Below are 20,524 nucleotides of genomic sequence, written 5' to 3'. Positions count from 1 at the left end.
CTGTTTCTGCTGCCAAAGCAGAGAGGAGAAGAAAAGTAGTTCATGCCTGATGAGGTCTACCTGAATTAAATAATGCATTTAAAATCATGGGAGCTAATTAACAGTGAGAGTAAGAGTGTGTATTATCTTTTATAATAAAAGACAACAGAAAGTTTAGTTTTTAGAACCAGTTATTATCACAAAGTGGCCTCATGTTATTCTGAGCTGTAGTGCTGGGATAAGAGTGTAAAAGCATCGACACTGTCAGGAATCCTGTCGGGAAAGAAAGAAACTTTGCGCAGTTAAAACGCAGCTATAATCATCGTTATGCATTTAGTGTCATAAACTGTCCGTCCGTTTGTCAGAAGCTCCGTTTTAAAACCAGAGAGGACACATGGGAAGCCCGGAACAGCAAAATGATTCTACTGACCTCTAAAAATATCTACTGCTCTTTATTACTTGTCACTTTAGGAATGATGACTCTGTATTTCTAGTGATCTGATTGGTCAGTGGCCGGGCTGTTGGCAGGTTTTGATCTGATCCGCTGATCCAGGTTAGCCATGCAGCACAGGTTACCATGGTGATCTACACCGGTTAAAAGTAAGCCACCTTCATGATACCAGAAAACCTGAGTTGAGCCCAAAGATAGCTGGATAACCAACTATCCCTTCATGGTACAGACCCCTGATCAGGTTTTCCACTTATTTTCTATTGGCTGATCAGGCAGATAATTATCAGACAAACTGATTAAAATAGGTCAGATTTGTTTGAGAGGTGATCCATCCCTGAGAGTCACCATTATTTGTTGTCAAAGTCACATGATCTTTGTGTGGTAATGCCGTTGTAAGCTGGGACTGCCTTCAGTCAGCTACTAAAAACTAAAAGCAACGTTGCGTTAATGAGCCATGTTGTCAGAAAATCGAATCTGAAATACAAGCAGTGAGCAAAAATGAATTGAAAAAGGGTCACGCAAATTCCGATAAAATATCAATAAATGCAGACGCAAATAACTAATGAACAATACATTTCAAAACAGACAAGAAAAACTTGTTGCTGCCGGTAGAAATGTCTCATGTGCATTCAGTGTTTGAGCAGTGATGTGGCACTTATCAACTGTGGTTGGACGGATCGATCCTCAGTATAAGGAATAAAGTTTGTGTGGATGTTTGTCACACAGTTCGTTTTGAGGGGAACATTATGAGAGTAGAACAGTCTCATAGGATTCCCAATCAAATGTACAAATAAATGTAGAGTAATTTGTATCTGTAAATCTGGATTTGTGTCTGTGTTTCTAATTTACAACTCATATATTATCATTTGTATATCAAATTAGCATTTTTCAATGGAAACATATTTTTTTAATCTCTGCCTATTTGTGTAGATTCTTTTGAGAATCTTCTACCGCGCAGTTTCACACACAATCCACAAATACGTGTCTGTCTCTAGTTAACCTGAACAGAAAGCTGATATGGCAGCTAAAAAGGCACTGAAGGGAGACACAGATGTGACAGTAGGCTACTCATTGGGATATATGAGTACAAATCCATTATCAAGAGAAACCTAACAGCTGTGTGGCAGAAAGAGTGGGGAAATGAAAAGAAGGGGCATCACTAAAGAAAGAACATTGTTACTTATAGAGACCGAAGGAACACAGTTGTTATGACTAGACTGAGACTGGGCTATGGGTTATGGCTGAGTGACTTTTCATAATAAATAAAGACTATGGCAGCATGGTAGCTGCTTCACTTCAGAAACAGGCAACCAGTGACAGCACTTGGTTTTGTGTTCTTCTTCTGTTTAGTTTAACAGCAGTTGGCCTCATAGACTGTATGGCTGGCATCCATAAATGTTGCATTACCGCCATCTACTGCATCCGATCATCTGACTCTGTTGCTGCTTTTAAATCTTGTCTTCAAACGTTCTTTTATAGAATGGCTTTTCCTAACAGCTGACAGACTACACTTCTGTGGTCATGAGCTGTTGGTTGGTTTTTATTTTTTTGGTAATTAAAAATGTTAATCTTTTATGTGTGTGTATGTATATTTATGTATATTTATGCTTGTATGTTTATGCACGTTTCATTATTGACCATGTTGCTCATGTTTTTAATCTTCTGACCTTGGAAAGCACTTTGTGCTCATTGCTTGAAAAGTGCTTGATAAATAAAATTATTATTATTATTATTGTTATTACTGGAAAGGCTTGGTCCTCAGATTTACAGATACAAATCACTCTACATTTATTTGTGAATTGTGTTCACGTGACATTTTACGAGTCATGCATTTATGGATTTTGTGTAAAACAGCACAGTAGAGTCTCAAAAGAATCCACACAAATAGGTAGAGAATATATTTCCAATGAAAAATGGTACGTTGACTATGTACAAATGATGATATACGAGCTGTAAATTAGAGGCACAGATACGGATCCAGATTTACAGATACAAATCACTCTACATTTATTTGTGCATTGTGTTTTACGAGGTGCTGTATGTATCTTGACATTTGTTTGTGAATACTTATGAGACTGTTCTAATCCCATAAAACATGCAGAGACTAATGTGGGAGGACAACAGTAAAAACAAATAGTGCTGACAGGCTGAATAGTGTGCCCTATTATTATCTGGACAGTAAATCACACTATCCGTGCAAATACTGTACAAACTGTAAGGCATCTAAAATACACTACAGAGCTGTTAACACCTGCAGACTGACAGCTGATCCAGCTGTGATCCAGCTGTGCCGGCGTCATCAGAAACTGACGCACTTCAGATGATGATTCACGAGAAAAGAACGTTTCATTTCTCTAAAAACGCGTGTCCTCTCTTATCATGTTTTCCTTGCATCTCTCCTCGCATATTCAGTGCGTGGGACTAAGACGCGATGAAGGTCAATTCAGAAAATATGTATTACTTAGTGCACAACCACAAATCCAGTGGTTTGTTTGTCTGTAATGACGGCAGAAGGATATGAAGCCACATGGATGTTTTACAATATGTTTGAATTATATTTGTATTAAAAGTAGAGACTGCACCCAGATGGTTCATTAAAGCTGCACACTGCAACTTAACATTTTAGAAGCCTTATCTAAGAATGAGAGGTAACTGATTGAATTTGAGGACTTCATTATCCACTAATCCTTCAAGATGACTTCAGTGATTGTCTTCTTCCTTGTGTGTGTGTGTGTGTGTGTGTGAGGTGGTGTGGATGTTTTTACGTTCAGCCACTTTTGGTAAATCCAGCTTTCTCTTGTCAGATTATTCACTACAATGTAGGAAACAGTTTTGTCCTTTCCAGTTACATTAAATACACCAGACCACTACAGGGAGCCCAACTTTGTGATTTAGCCCAACATGACAGCCAGATTTTAGCTTAAAAACCATGCCTGGTGCAGCTTCACCATGCATCCATCAGTCTAGGAATGATACATACGATTTGAGGAGGGAATGAAAAAAGGAGGAGTAAAACAGAAAGTGGGAAGAGAAAACAAACAAACTGCAGCAGAGAATTTGAATTACGCGGTCTTTACCTTGGAATTGTAGATCATTTGGACTGGCCATTGCCTCAGTGAACAAACAGCAACCTCATGCAAGACCTATGAGAAGTTGAAGAACACTGAAAATAAGATTTGTTCATATACTACAGCTCCTTGCAGGCTGTGCAAAGTTTATTAGTCAACTGATATGACATCTTTATACAGATGAAACATCTGTTAAATTACCAAGCTGCAAGAAAACCTATTTAAGTATAAGGTTACAGTTAAATATACACGTCATTCTCATTAATCATCAAGACAAGTTGCAATTATGCAGTAACGTGACCAGAAAAGCAGAGGTTAAAACCAACCTGTCCGTAGCAGGATGTCCCTGATGATGATGGCGTGACAGTGGCCACAAAGCTGTGACAGGTAGCTAGGCTAAATGCACACTAGCACTCTTGTTTATCATTAGTTTGAAGATGTGAAGGTAGCTAACATAAATATATGACAACACTGCCATATAGGTTTAATAAACTGACCGAAAATAATATTAAACTGCTAACGCCTGTCTTTCATAGCTAGCGCAACTGCTGTCTAGTTGGCATGTCTTCCGGTACACGTCACCACGTAAACAAAGCTGTCACGTGAACCATCTTCTTTTTTTTTCTTCTTTTTTTTTAGGTTGATTTGTTGAGTAAAATATAGCGTACTATGTAATGCACAGTTATGCGACACATTGTATGCATTTCCAATGTACATCAAAATTACAACAAAATACATATTTTCGTAATTGTGTACTAATATACAGCAGGCGGAACATTTGCGAGGTAGAGCTTTCTGTCGGAAGATTAAAACCGATTCATCTTCCGGGCGCCATTTTGGCTCCATGTGAGCTGTGTTCTTGACAGTCAGGATGTTTCTTCTGCAGGAAGGTGACCGTACTAGTGAATAAAATCTGTTAAAATGTCTTCGTTGCGTGTAGTGAGGAGGATGTTCTGTGCGGCGGCAGAAACAGCAGCAGCTCCGGTCACAGCCAGCAGATGGGAAAGGCTGAAAAACAGTAAAGCGGGTGAGAAACTGAACACAAGAGTCATGCACGTCAGCTAGTTAGTGTAAGGTTATAGGGACACAACTAGCTAGGTCTAAGGTGACCAGACGTCCTGAAAAATTCGGTACAGTCCCGAATTACGAGCAGTTATACCGAATCCTGTCCTGTTTGTCCCGAAAATGAACCATTATAGTAACAGATAATATTAACAAGCTAAACTGTCTGTATGCCGTGAGACTCGACTCGAGACTTGAAGGCAGAAATGCTGAGGAGACTGAAAATATGTAAGAACAGGCTATTATTGATATTGTCTATTGCACTGATTAGACCATCATAAATAACGGATTGTTGATGTCATACCAGCTGTTTTAAACCAGATGACAGAGATTGCAGCCGCCACAGCGGGAAGAATTTGTGATAAAAATATGTTTTTGTAAGATCCTACAGCTTAATGACAATCTTAGCTGCTGAAAAAGCGTTTAAAATGATTGTAACATACCTGTCACCTGTGCGTAATGGTTCATGCGTCTTGTAAACACAGCCAGCACACTGTGCTTCATATCATCCTCAGAATCTGTAACTGATCTTCATAATATTAATAAATTATCAAAGTTAGAGTCTGATGTTACTCTAAATTAAGGCTACATTTTCATCCTGACATTTAAAATTAAGCCACCCGTTTGAGTCATTGGTTCAGTTGTTTCAACATGAAAATGTGAGTGACTGCAGTAAATTTGAACCGAACTAGGTATAATGTTAAACACTGAGACAACTGAACTCAGGAGTACTATTTGTTTCCAGTGAGGTATTAGCTTATAGTGACTTTATGAGGTAAACATTACTATTGCTGCTCTAGAAACAATGTGTTGTTATGTTTGAAATATAGGCTATATTGTAATCCTGTTCTAAATTTATTTTATGTAGGCCTATATATATTTTTATTTTATGTAATGGATAATGACTTACACACTATTACATACAACACAGTCAATCATTGTTTCTTTTTCCTATAATCAGACAGTTGACTTAAAATAATACATTTTAGCGTTGAGTTTTGACTTGCATGTGTTTTACTGTTCTTCGGCACTGAATGTAATGTACTACACTTGACCACCTCATCATCCTAAACTAGATTTTCACATAAATGTTAAGGAAATAATTATTTTATCCTACTGCCCAATTCACTGGTAATATTATGTTTGTGGAAGGGAAACATAAGAGAGATGTTCTCTTTTTTTTCACTTTTTTTTTCATTACTGAAGGAGCTTCTGTATCATTGTAATCTGCAAATATTAGTGAACATCAGCAGATGAAGATGGCGATTTCCCATGCTAACTGAAATATGTTTCCTTCATAATATTATAACTATAACTTGGTGGCTTGACAAAAACTTTAGTGTAGTTATCATCAGTCATGTCATGGCTGCTTTCATACCACTTAATAACCACACCAGTTGATACTGACTTGCATAGCATCGGTCCAGTGTATCGATCAGTGTAAGAATCATCAGGGTTTGTTACATACTTGACCCTCGATCTTGCCTCATCTAGTGTTATAAAAACCCAAATCTTGGAAAACACCAGCCTTAGCAGTTGGTGTCGAATCTAAACAGTCTGTTAGAATTAGGGTTATAACAGTCTGTTCACTACATGTCAACTCCCAGGAGAAAGGAATCTGTGAGAATGTAGTGCTCAGTTTGAGTGAAAACCTGCAGATGGTTTGGGTAAGCTATTCCAGAGACATTCTCTAGGAAAACAGACACACACACACACACACACACACACACACACACACAGATGTCTGAATAGCAAAACATTAATTTGGACAAAAAGAAACTGTTTTCACTACCATACTGTGTCACCACTCTCTTGAAACTGCAAGTTGCAGATTTTATATAAGAGGGTAGTTAATGAAAAATATGTTATGTTATTACTAGTAGGAATTATATTATTATAATTTCAAGAAGTAAAAGCTAGGACTGTCATGTAAGTATACTTAAAAATAAAATGCTACTCTTTTAGATGTCATTGTTGAAAGGTTTACATTATGATATAGACAATTGACTTACAAGTTGAGTAACAACAGTTTCTGTTGGGTCTTGAAGCAACCATTCTAAGCCAGTGGTGACCATCCTGTCATGCAACAGTGAGGTTTTATTCCAAACCCTACAGAAGCTGGTTGCTCTGATGAGCTCCTCAACACTGAAATCAGCTGCTGAAGTGTTTGGTTTAAATGAAAGATGCAGACTGTGGCCCCACATGGTTTTCTTCCTGGAGCCGGTTGCACCAATTGTTTGTACGTTTAAACTTTGCCTAGTTATAACTTAAGTGTTGACGAAGTGGAGATTTACGCATCACTAAATTAAAAAGGGTTGCACCGCACAAACTAGTTTTTACATACTGTAGAGATTAGTTGTTACTAAATTACACGCAGTAGTTGTTATGTAGCTAACTGAACCAACTGACGAAGCTGACATTAGCTTGCTAATATGACCTGTTTAGACTGAAGAGTAAAACAGGTAATATGAAATATGGTTAACATAACTGACCTGACACTTGATCAAAATGCAGTTTAATAATGATGTAAAGCGAGAAGATTTTGAATTACCTTTCACAAAAACAACACGATATACCAAAAAAAGGGGAAGGGGATAGGGTTAAGGAGGCACAATGCAAAGACCACATAGAATTTTATTTTATTTTTTTATATAGTAGAATAGTAATTATAGCGTTGATATTAATAAATTTGTAATAAATGGAATGACAGCTATAGGAAGAATAATGTCAGCATCAGTAACAGAGCCAATAACAACAACTGTTAACAACAACTGTAGTAGCAGTTGTCGAGCAGGAACACGGGGGCACCAGGTGGTCACAACCACAGATCCAGACTCTGCAGCTCTGGAGGCAGAAATACCTGCTGAAAGCGACAGAAGGAGAGAGGAGAGAAACGAGAAAGCACAAAACTACGGTTACAGTTACAGTTAGATGAATAATAATGACACATTATGAGATTGTGTATTCCTCACTTGGTTGAATGTAACTGCATGGCTCATAAAATTCCATTTGTTCAGTTCAGTTGTGGTGAAGCAGGGTTGGATGCTGGACAGGGGGTGCATGTGCTAATAGAAGTTTGGGAAACACAGAGCAGGGCAGCAAATTAGCCTGAGATATTAACAGTAGTTGGACAAAATCACAGAGGGGATGTAGTGCTAGCCATGTTACACTTAAAAAAGCCGACTCTTTGATTTGGCTCCTTCGTGAACGTCCTATTTCCACAGCCGAATCCTATCCGATCGCAAATCGGTTCTGCATTTCAATGACATTACAATCCTACTTTAGCTAATTTAAAGTTTGGGTGGAGTCAGTGGGCCAAGCAGGTTCATCCAACATACGCTAGTCTATCTTTTCGTATGTTCTATTTTCAGTCCATGATTGCAGTTTGGCTAAATGGCATGTTTCTCACCTTTGTAAACAGTCAGACTCCTGTGTGGATTGACAGATTGTGATTGACAGCCAGTGCATGCTGTGGCAAACGATCAGCTGAAGTTGCTGAAAATAGTAAAACAATCATTGATATAGGCTGCTTAAATATAATCACCTGGTTGTGGGGACTTTATAATGATAAGTTTATTTTTGAAAAGACAAAAAGTGATTTAATAATGGGGATGCATTTGTTCCACTTGCTCCATTGCTCAGGCACCTATGCTTCTAATTCTTAAACATATTCCTTCCTTCCAGAAGCTTCATGAGCACCGCTGGGTGCTCTGGTCGCTGGCTGCTCTCTGCCAGCCCTCGCCAGGGGGCGGGAAACTCTGGGAAACTGGCGACCGCAACGATCAGTTTCTCCTCCATTGTCAGTATGGAACAAATATTTGCTAGGAACTTCAGTACAAAGGGAGACGTTTACAGGGGGAAAATCAAATCCCAATCTGTAATTGGTTGCTGCTTCAGTTTGTCGCTGCTAATTTACATCAAGTTCAGCTCCGCTCAACTTCAATTCGTCGCTCTGGTCGCTGGCATTGCGCCGCTTGCAGCCGATGCCAATTATCTCAAAATGCCAGATAATTGGCCGATTAATCAGTTTATAACTAATCCAGTTTCACCAAAGTCAGTGAATAAAGTTATTAAGTTGTGTTTTTGTACAGCAATCGGTGAGGCCCCATAAACACTCCACTCCAGCGGCCTCTATCGATTTTCCAGCCTAATTCTTGTCATCAAATTCAGGTTAAAAACAACAATGCATTTGGTCTTGATGATTTGGAAATGATGTACGTGTTTACTTGCATATTGAGCGGGGAAGTGAGATCCGATCACTCGAGATGCATGTGGAGACGCATTCTAATGCCAGGTCTGAACTGACGTACTTAGAGCTGTCCACTTGTGATCAGATCACCCAAGACACATGTTAATGCCAGGTGTAAACAACCTCTAAGTGTCCTTTCTTATACTGCACCCTTCCTTCTGTCTGTAGGTGTCTGGTGTCGCAGCCTGGTCTCTGACTACAAAGAGGCATGTCGGGAGATGGTTGTTGGTGCGTGGAAGCGACCGGTCAAAGCCTCTGTATACGTGACCCTGTTGGGCGGGGCCTGGGCCTGTTTCCACACAAACCCTGACCAGTCGTCCTTTGAAGCCGCCCTGCTGGAGCGCTCCAACCAGCTGGGCCTGCTGTCACCGTGGATCCGCAATGCGACCTCTGATGGCCACGTGCAGAGTCTAGTGAAGCTTCGTAACAAGGGCCAGCTCCGCCATGCCAGCCTGGGTCTTCTCTCTCTGGTTTACCGCGCCGACTACGACCCAGACACCACACTGTACGAAGCCCAGTGCTCCAATCTGTCAGTACCCTGGAGGGAGCTCCTTCAGCGGATGCTGGATGTGGGCTTCATTGGCCACTGGTGGATCCTGGACTCAAAGATGAAGGACTATGATGTGAACGAGGAAGAGTTCAAGCACCTGCCAGCACACATGCAGGTAACCTCGCCACCCAGTGTTCAGGAGGTGGAAAGGAGCGAGAGGTTGCACAAAGAGTCCTGGTTAGCCCTGACAGTGGAGGAGGAGGAGAAAGAAACAAATGTAGTGGACAGAAAGGAGGAGAGTATCGGTGAAGAGAGCCAAATAAAAGCACTGAAAGAGGAACAGACTCAAGCCTAACCACATATTTCACACTGCAGGGCAAAAACATGCTGGATATAAAACTGTACCAGGGTAGTTAGTCTCATTTGTCATGCAGTTTTGGATTCAACAAACAACTTTTAGCTTATGTTTTTCAGCTATGAACTGTCGAAACTGTTTACTGACGCCATAAACCGCCAAGGCAAGAGGAAACATTCGCAGCTTTATCTCGTCAAGAAGAAAAAGTATTGCAAATAATTTATACCATGAACCATGTGTCGATAAAATCTGTCAATTATCTCCAGATGTCTTAGAATTATCTTGTCTCACAACTCCAATAAAACATGTATACAGACCTTCAGCCTTTTACTTTTTAAGGAATTTTAAGATAAACACAAGTTAGATATTAATGTGTGGTGCCTGTTTTTCCACTTTTTTGGTGTACCCACTTTCCTACAAACTGGCTTGTTGCCTTTTTTTGTACCTGTGGGTGTGAAAATATGCCTCGTTAAATTTCTGCAAGGTGGCGGCTCTACAAAGAGGCGCCTCTACTCTTTAATTCCAAGCAGCTGACACTAAAACCTGGCATTTACCTCTGATGTTTCAAATAACTGAAATGCTATATGCCATTACAGTGAATTCCATTTGTAGCTGCAGTAGCAACAACACATCAACCTGTCACATTGAGTGTGTTTACATGGGCATTAGTATTTCGGTTACAGTCAGTTTTTTTGAGCATGTATTTGGGCTTGTAAACATCATATCCTGGTTTCATAAACCTGGATAAGTCCTTATCCTGGTTTTGAGAAATTAAAAAACATTGTTACTTGGAGTAGTCAGATAGAAACCAGTTGGTCAGTATGTGTGGGCAGGTGCTTCCTTAGCACGAGTTAGTAGTTTCTCAATAAAACTATATTACCAACATTTCAGACTTCTCACTTTTTTTTCAGTGCATAGATCAAAACATCGTAACATCGTATTTTGGGGGCTTGCATTTTTTTTGTCACTTTTGTATTGCATTACTGACGAAAGGAAATCAAGCAAAGTGGTAAATTAACTAAACTGGGTTTTCCTCATCTCCTCAGTTGGTACAGAAATGAGTGGCTGTTGAGAAATCACATGGCTGGATCTACACAGTGTACTGCAAAGTCTTACACACTTACTACAACTTTAACTCAACTTCCATTGAGGCCACAAGAGACAGTGGAAACATGCCCCACCACAACTTAGCAGAATAATACAAATGTAAAAAACTGCCAAGCCTCCCTTTCAGAAACCTGGATATAGTTAGATTCATGTATAAAGGGATAAAATGTTCAACAACATATTCTGAATATGATCAAAACCATGGGTGGAGGAAGTATTCAGATCCTTCACTTAAGAAAAAGTACCAATACAACAATGGAGTTGTTCTCCATTCAAAATTCTACCTAAGTAAAGAAGTATAATTAGCTAATTTTACTTAAAAGTATCAAAAGTACTTGTTCTGCAGTAAAATATCCCCTTTGACTGATATTATATGACATTATATTGTTATATATGACATTATTATATATAGTTTAGAGGGGAATTGCTAACAACTCAGACATCTGAAACATGACAAGGGGCTTCAACTAGATGCTGCTTTTCTGTATAGGGGTCACAAGCCAAAAAGGTTGGGAACTACTGGTTTAATCTTTGTATTTTATAAGCTCATATGTTTTTTTTAATCAGAAAACTTTCTGTAGCTGTCAAATAAATGTAGTGGAGTAAAAAGTACAATATTTATTATTTTATTTTTTTTATTTTCCATTGAAATGGAGAGGAGTAGAACAAAAGTTTAAAGTAGCAATACTGAAAGTAGAAATACTGAAGTGAAGTACTAGAGTAAATGTACTGAATTACTTTATATGCAGTAGTGACATAATATTCAGACCCTGGACTTACCTTTTTGAGATGTACACAGCTGCTGCCTTCACTGTCGGTACAGTATGTCACTTAGCACCTCAGTGTAGATTCATAAACCAGTTAGTTCTACAAATACCGTGTGAGGGGTCTTATATGGAGTTATTTTAGCGCCAGCACAAATTGAATCTGAATTTAATAGTTTTGAATTTGAAATGTTCAAACTGAATATTTTATGCACAATTTTAAATTGTATTTTACATTGAAATCGAATCTAATGGTTTGAAATTGAATTTAACTCGTATTGTTTTCAACTTATGAGTTTTATTTCAATTTCGGTGGAGTTCCTCAACATCAGCAGCTAAAATGTAGCCTATAACACACAGGGGGTGTAAAACTTTAACCACAAAACTCACCATTCATATTCTGACAGCCTAAATCCAAGGACAGGGACATCCAAACTAATCAGTGCATCGCTGATACTTTTCATCCCCTCCTATAGTCATCAATTACTAACAGCAGAACGTGTTTGACCCGCGCTTCACTAGTAGCTAGAGACTACACAGCTACTCTCATGGCCTACATACCCAGAAAGCCTTGTGGTCCAAAGAAGTCCTTTGAAAGGAGTTGGATTGAATCGGAGCTCTTGTATTCTAGTCCAGAGTCCTCTGTGTTGAAACTGAATTTTGAGAAACTGAATTTGAAAACTGAATTCCAAACTGAATTTGGAACTCAGCCGAAATTTAAATAATTATCACAAGTAATTACAAGCAATATGAGTTAAATTCAATTTCAAACCATTAGATTCAATTTCAATCTATGAAATACAATAAAAAATTTTGCATACAATATTCAGTTTGAACATTTCAAATTAAAAATGATTAAATTCAGAATCAATTTGTGCTGGCACAAAAATATTTCTATGCTCTCACACTGACTCCGACCTCCGGCTGCGCATGGAGATGCAGCTCCTTCAAACGTTTTTCTTTTAATCTCTTATTTTTTTTTGTCTTTATTGCTGAAACATCATTGAATGATGTCTGATTGGATTTGATTTAAAAGGAGCCAATATAATTCAAATTAACTGTTTGGGATTCGGGTAGGGCAGGTTTGGTTATTAGCAAAATATCAAAGATATTTCTGAATATTAATAACATTATTAATATGGATTAATATTTACTTGGCACAACCCTGGGATCAGGGACCAATAACCAAACATGAAAAACAGTCTCAAAAGGTGGCTGTCCACTTAGAGCTGCTGATATTTAAAGTACTATCTTACATTAATAACAGTGGACAGTGAAGGGTGAATCCGAGCACTGACTGTTACAACCAGCTGTTATTACAACACATACATACAATAACCACAGGCAACTGCTCTTAGAATTTATTTAACTTTAGCACTGATTAATAATCAATAATTTCAACCAACAAACCACTAGCATCTACTCTAAACACAATAAGCATGCAACAATCTATAAACATATAAAGTGTGTGTGTGTGTGTGTGTGTGTGTGTGTGTGTATGTGTGTGTGTGTGTGTGTGAGACAATAGAGAGGGGGGGAGCGAGGAAGATGGTGGACGTGACCACGTGGGTAGTCGTCACACACAGATCCAAAATGGCGGGCAAGCCTGCGAAACTCAAACAAAAGAGGAAGAGCCAAAATGGAGGACGCTACTTGTCTTCAAGATGGTGTGGAACGTAGCAAGGCTAGGCTACCACGTTATCTGAGTTGTTTGAGATGTGTGTGCAGGTGTGTTTATGTACGTGTAAATGTGTGTGGGTTAGTGAAGAGGAGAGAGAAAGAAAAAAGCACACAGGGTAAGGTACAAGAGATCTCAAATGCAGTAAACTTGCATTTATTCAACAGCCGAGGTACTGGACTTTGGTTTGATAAAGCACAGTTATTAGCTTCCACAGTGGCTAAAACAAACACAGATTAACGGGCCAATGGCGTGGCACCGACACAAAAATGAAACATGCTAAGCACGAAAACACAGCAGAGAGAGGACATACAGTGGGTACGGAATGTATTCAGACCCCTTTAAATTTTTCACTCTTTGTTTCATTGCAGCCATTTGCTAAAATCAAAAAAGGTAATTTTATTTCTCATTAATGTACACTCAGCACCCCATCTTGACAGAAAAAAACAGAAATGTAGACATTTTTGCAAATTTATTAAAAAAGAAAAACTGAAACATCACATGGTCATAAGTATTCAGACCCCTTGCTGTGACACTCACATGCTGTCCATTTCTTCTGATCCTCCTGGAGATGGTTGTACTCCTTCATTGGAGTCCAGCTGTGTTTAATTAAACTGATTGGACTTGATTAGGAAAGGCACACTCCTGTCTATATAAGACACCGTACAGCTCACAGTCAGAGTAAATGAGAATCATGAGGTCGAAGGAACTGCCCAAGGAGCTCAGAGACTGAATTGTGGCAAGGCACGGATCTGGCCAAGGTTACAAAAGAATTTCTGCAGCATTCAAGGTTCCTAAGAGCACATTGGCCTCCATAATCCTTAAATGGAAGAAGTTTGGGACGACCAGAACTCTTCCTAGACCTGGCCGTCCAGCCAAACTGAGCAATTGTGGGAGAAGAGCCTTGGTGAAAGAGGTAAAGAAGAACCCAAAGATCACTGTGGCTGAGCTCCAGAGATGCAGTAGGGAGATGGGAGAAAGTTCCAGAAAGTCAACTATCACTGCAGCCCTCCACCAGTCGGGGCTTTATGGCAGAGTGGCCCGACGGAAGCCTCTCCGCAGTGCAAGACATATGAAAGGCGGAATTTCCTGCGCTCCTGTGGTGGCTCGTCCAGTAGGATTCCAGGGTTTGGATTCAACTTAAATCTCGTGCCCAAGTGTGAATTAACGGCTCGAGGAGATTTGGCGCTGTTTCAATGAGTTTAGGCTTTTGGTTGCATATACAGGCCTCTGTTCTTTGTTCTCCAGACGTGGTGAGGCCCAACAGATTGGATCAGAAGATTTTGACTATGGCAACGGCTGTGTGTGCAGATGCTGTAGCCTGTAGCTCCTTCAAACTCCGCTAGCTACATTCTTGTTTTTCATCTTTTTTTTTTTTCCATTTTTTTGGCTTTATTGTTAAAACACGTATTTTCTATGACAGTAATGCATCATCATTGTCATTGGAAAAGGAAGCCGGTGTTTGGATTAAAGAGCAACAGACCTTGAGCCAGATCAGACTATGCAGGCACCACGGCGGCTGCTGTGATCACCCAGGAGGAGAGGAAAGGCAGCCGGGATAGGAGCCATGTTGGCCCAGTTTGGACTTGAGGCTGCTCCTGGTTAATGTCTGGTCTGGATGAAATGGGACACAGGCTGGCCAAGCAATGGGAATCTGAGACTGTTGTGCCCAAATCTTTAGAGACCTGCTCCATCAACATCCCGATCAAACACTCGATGGGTGGACCGGCAAAGTGGATGGACACTCTCACAAATTTCAAACTATGTGAAGATGGAAACCATATTATCCTCACTTTCTGTCTGCTGCTAACATTCCATCAGATGTAAATTTAAAAAAATTCACTGCAGAATTATTTCCTGGGTGTTTATGTGTAGGTAATATGTATATAAATAACTATATATATTTTATTTCATTTTAGTTTGTTACCCTATTTTAATATGAATTTACTTATCTGTGATGTTCTGTGTGTAGCATGAAGGGACTACAAACTTTAATTTCATTATACAACCTTGTGTTGTAAAATGATTACTTTGTAAAATTACCTTGTACCTCATACCTTTGGACATTAAACCATAATGGGGTCAAATGTGACTCATGATGTTACTAGTCTGACTCATTGGAAGGGACTGTCAGATGTCACTTGGAAGAAGTCACAGGTCAGGCCAGCCTGTGGTCTTCAATAGTGAGCTAAGTTAACTGCCACTGGATTTCAGTTCAGTCTGTCCAAGGACTAGTGGTGTTCTAGGACTTAGCCACCAGAGGGCGCTCTAGCTCAAAATACATTTATGAGCCCAACACCAGCACGGTTCATTGTAGTGGACGTTTCTTAATAACCACAATTTCACATCCCATAACACTAATATGGAATAGTCAGTACATATTATCAAACAGCAATAAGCCACTATATGGTTTGGTCTGCATGAGTTTCACAAGCTGATAATAGAGCTGCAGAGTCATTTAAAGACCTGCTTTCTGATTGTGGGGAGCTTAGTTTGATACATTTAAAAAAAGAAGCTTAAAACTGGTGTGTAAACATAACATGTAATTTGACTAAACAATCTCACCTCAAAGTCCATTCAGTAGCTGTTCTGGAACTTTCAATTATATATATATATATATATATATATATATATATATATATATTTAAATTTCCATTTTTCTGAGCACTTTAAAGGAATAGTTTGACATTTTGGGAAATTTGCTTTCTTGCCAAGAGTTAGATGAGAAGATCAATACCAGTCTCACCTCTATAGGCTAAATATGAAGCTAAAGAGAGCAGGCAATTAGCCTAGCAAAGACTGCAAACAGGGGGATGGCTAGCCAGGCACATAACCCCCTGTAAAACATAACATGTTTTTACACTTCGGTTTTTGTATTGATTAAACAAACAATATAATATGTTAATCAGTGAGCTTTAGAAGTGCTTGTAGGCAGATTTTGTTACCTTTGGACAGAGCCAGGCTGCCTGACCTGGCCGTAGCTTCATATTGACTGTACAGACATGAGCGTCTTGTAGACCATCTCATTAAACTCTCTGCAAGAAAGCAAATAAGTGTATTGCTCAAAATGTTGATCTATTTCTTTGAGGACTTCTGTTCATATTGGCTTTAAAGTTGAGCTTCAAAGTTAATTCTTGTCCTTGAAAACAAAAGTTGACAAAACTCTACATCTTGCAGTGACCAATAACTTTGGCAACGTACATATGCCATGTGAATGTTTTAGTACAACACATAGACTTGAAAATAAATCTTAAAAACTAAAAATATTAAATTTTACAATTCTAAAACTTTTAAGAAATAGTAATTGTAGTTGTACAAAGTATTAAAAATTGCACAGGGTTTCCTGTCAGCATGTATCTAAAAAAGGCAAAAATTCCAATAAGAAACTTTAAGAGAGAGAGAGGGCCACAATGCAAATTCCACCTAGAATTTAAAAATAATAATAATGTAATGGTAGTGGTAATATTAATAAAGTAATACTAATAGGAATGATAGTGATAGGAATAATAATAACAGTAATAAGACAAATAATAACAACTGTAGTAGCAGTTGTTGAGCAGGAACACGGGGGCAGCAGGTGGCCGACAATCACAGATCCAGACTCTGCAGCTCCGGAGGCAGAAATACCTGCTGAAAGTGACAGAAGGAGAGAAAGCACAAAACTACGGGAGAGAGAAGATGTTGAGTTAGTAACATGAGTAATGGAAAAAGAATGCATACAGATGGAGAGGGAGAGGAAGAGAGAGGAGCACAGTGCATCATGGGAAGTCTCTCGGCAGTCTAGGCCTAAAGCAGTATAACTAAGGGATGGTTCAGGACACACCGAAGCCAGCCCTAACTATAAAGTATTGGACAATTTGAAATTTTTACCTGATGATGGCACTAGACGAAAAGTCAGAGGATAACCAAAGTGATTACAAATTATCCGGAATGGAACATGAATGCCTGTACTTTAGTAAGTTCATGGCGATCCATCCAATGGTTAAATAAAGACATTTTGCAAAAATACTAACTAAAAACCAAAGTATTGGACAATTAGAAATTTTGACCTGATGGTGGCACTAGAGGAAAAGTCAGAGGATCATCAAAGTCAGCAGGAGTCATTCTATGGGCATAAGTGTCTGTACAGAATTTCATTGCAATTAAACAGAGATATTTCCGTTCGGACCAAAGTGGTAGATCGAATGACCGACCGAACGATTGAATGACTGACTAACTGACTGACCGAATGGCTGACTGACCATCCCTAGAGCCACGCTTCTAGCATGGCTAAAAAGCATTATGACCTCAGCTGGGCTATTTGTTGCTATAAAACATCTAATCAAAATTTAGCATTAATGTCTTGAAATATAAACAAAGGATAGATTCTCTAATAATGGCTATTTGCTTCATCATCAACTTCAGTTCATATTTTAGCTTACATTTTACCACAGCAATTTGATGAGTAAGTTAAAATGTACAAAAAGCTGAATATATGGTGTTGTTGCTTTGTCTGCCGCCTCCCTCTTGTGTTTCAAGCTTCCTCTGTGTGCATCTCCCTCAATCTTTGCCTTATGACCTCTATCGACCCCTGAACTCCCATCCATCCTGCCCCCTCCTCCACACAGACAGCGAGTCTGTTGGCCATAGGGGTCAGGTGGTGTTTGAAAAACATGCTGTATTTTTTCTTTCAATGCAAAGACATCACCTGATTGTCTTCAAACAATAATCTGTAACATTTTCACATGTATAAATGCCTGTTTTTGACGATTATATTGATCTTTAAGGGTATTGCAATTTCCTTCCACCTAATGGGTTTGGAAACTCTTAACTGTGACTTTCCTGTGAGGAAATTTTGAGATTTGGAGGGTTCATCTGGGTATTACAACAAAATCAGGGAAAGTATATCATGTTACACACGGCAGCTTTAATGTTCATCTCAGTGCTAAAACTGTCAGATCGTGTGTCTTGCCACATGAGCACATCAAGCTCATGATGTCATGTTGTGGTACACATTGCAAGCCAGCGCATTCATTTTCTGTCAGCTGCTATCAACTGAGCTGTTAGGTGAGCTCATGAAGGATGCTGACGTTGTAGTTCAATGCTTCCTTCACCTCAACTACACTCACTAACCCTGAGAAGGGAGAGCAGGAGGTGATGGAGGAGGCAGGGACCCCCCACCCCCACCCACAAAAAATCCCCCGAAGGGGGTGGGGATGTCTGTCTGGCCACCATGTTGACCTCATTGACCACAGCAGGACCAGGCTCGTATGCACACACAATGACACACACACACGTGCGCACACACACACACACACCACACACTGAGCGACCTAATCAATATGTAACTAAGGAAGGAAGGAGGATGATGGAGAGAGTGGGGGATAAGTTGCAGAAGATGGAGGAGGGTAAAGGAACAGTGTAAATGAAAATACAAGTAAAGAGGGAATTGTGTGGATGTTGTTGATGGATGCAAACCACACAAACAGAGATATACTTGGAGAAACATTTTAAAAATGCTTTCATAACTATTGGATGATGAATTGGATCAGCCACAGACTATGATGTACAGAGAATAGTTACAGTAGCTTCAAACAGGATCATGTGCCTGGACTTAAGAAAATCCTGAAACAAGCTAAGCTGATTTATGTGAAACAAAGTAAGCATGACAAGTGAAACTAAAAATTGGAATATCAGAATGGGAAGCAAAATGTTGCCATTTCTCATTACTTTAGCTGGTTTTCAGTGTATTTAAGTGTACTTTTGGAACGTGTTGGTAAAATGATCTGTACACACACTTGTTTTAAGATTTTCTTGTGTTTCTAGATAGATTCAGACTTTCCTTCAGACTAAAATTACATTATTCTTACAAAAAAGTACATGTGAAAAATATTTCACATAATTTATCTGATGTGGAGCACCATTTCACATGTGATAAATTCATATATATGAGCAAATGTCATTTGTAAGATGTCATATGAAAACATAAATTTCGCATGTTAAATTTCACCTACACACATGCGTGGTTTATCATATGTGAAACTAATTTCTACAGAACCCCCAAACCTGGACAGATAATATTTTTAAATCCCATGTGCAAAATAACTTGTGTGCACAGGATAAAAAATATCTTTCAGGACTTCAGGTGCTCTGTACATTTTACATACTTACAAGATGTATGATTTTCAGATATTTCACATGTGATATGTAAGACATCACATGTGAAAACATAAATTTCACATTTTGCATTTCACATGTGATAAATTCAGGTTATTTTCAAATATTTCAGATATCACATATAAAATGTTAGAAATCCCAATCAGTTTAATTTTAACATCACTTGACGTATGAAACACATCTCACATGTGATGAATTCACATGTTATAAGCACACATGGTTTTCAGATATTTCACATGGGATTTATACAATGTTGTAAGCATGTCATTTTCAGATATTTCACATAAAAAAATGCACTCACCTGAAAATATCAATTTCACATGTAGTATCACATGTGAAACACATCTGTTTGATAAATTCACATTATACAGGCACATGTGATTTTCAGATATATAAAACATGTACAATGTAAGACATCACATGTTGTCAATTTCAAATATTTTATCCCATTTGAAAAACACTGCACATGTGACAATTTCACCTATAGACAAATGTGGTTTATGAAATGTGGAACCCCAATTCACATTTAATAAAGTCACATGATGTAAGCACTTAATTTTTAAATATTGACATGTGAAATTTAAGACATTACATGTCAAAACATAAATTTCACGTAAAATATCACATGTGAAACAGCATTTCATATGTGATACACTCCCATCAGGCACTTGCGATTTTCACATATTTAAAATGTGATAAGTTCATGTGATATAAGTGCACCTGATTTTCAAATATTTTACATGTGAAATGTACATCACCTGAAATAGCATCACACGTGAAACACTTTTCAATCACATGTGATCTTCTGATATTCCAAATCTAAAATGTAAGACTTCACATCTGAAAATCATCACATGTGATACACCATTTCCAATGTGATAAATTCACCTGATACAGGAACATGTGATTTTCATATATTTCACATGTAAATGTAAGATGTGAAATGTGAAAACAACAATTTCACATACAATATAACATGTGAAACAGTATTATGTGATAAATTGACATGATGTATGCACTTGAAATTTTCAAAAAATTCACGGGATAAATGTGAAATGTTGAAACAAATTTCACATGTGATATATTTTCATGATACACATTGACAGAAATGCATAGGCTTTTATGAAATTTCACATATAAAATGTAAGACATCACATGTAATTCT

The 20,524-nt window shown here is 38.5% G+C and overlaps 2 protein-coding genes across 2 annotated transcripts in view; one reads left to right on the top strand and one right to left on the bottom strand.

Annotated features, from left to right (window-relative positions):
• The window catches only part of yipf2 (Yip1 domain family, member 2), an 11,406-nt gene extending 7,318 nt beyond the window's left edge, over positions 1-4,088 (bottom strand). The window contains exons 1-2 of the mRNA XM_044182086.1: positions 3,825-4,088; positions 3,508-3,573 (exon numbers count right to left, since the gene is read on the bottom strand). Of these exons, the coding sequence (XP_044038021.1) occupies positions 3,508-3,538 (31 nt within the window). The 5' untranslated portion in view covers positions 3,539-3,573; positions 3,825-4,088. The remainder of the gene's footprint in view (positions 1-3,507; positions 3,574-3,824) is intronic.
• A 214-nt stretch (positions 4,089-4,302) lies between these two features.
• timm29 (translocase of inner mitochondrial membrane 29) lies at positions 4,303-10,539 on the top strand. The gene is made up of 2 exons (XM_044182094.1): positions 4,303-4,525; positions 8,978-10,539. The coding sequence occupies exons 1-2, from the start codon at positions 4,420-4,422 to the stop codon at positions 9,652-9,654; spliced, it is 783 nt and encodes a 260-aa protein (XP_044038029.1). The 5' UTR covers positions 4,303-4,419; the 3' UTR covers positions 9,655-10,539.
• Positions 10,540-20,524: the final 9,985 nt, after the last annotated feature.

The sequence above is a fragment of the Siniperca chuatsi genome, linkage group LG21 (assembly GCF_020085105.1).
Source record: "Siniperca chuatsi isolate FFG_IHB_CAS linkage group LG21, ASM2008510v1, whole genome shotgun sequence".
Taxonomy (NCBI): Eukaryota; Metazoa; Chordata; class Actinopteri; order Centrarchiformes; family Sinipercidae; genus Siniperca; species Siniperca chuatsi.
The sequence above is the reverse complement of the archived record's forward strand: the minus strand, read 5'-3'. Positions and strand labels throughout refer to the sequence as shown.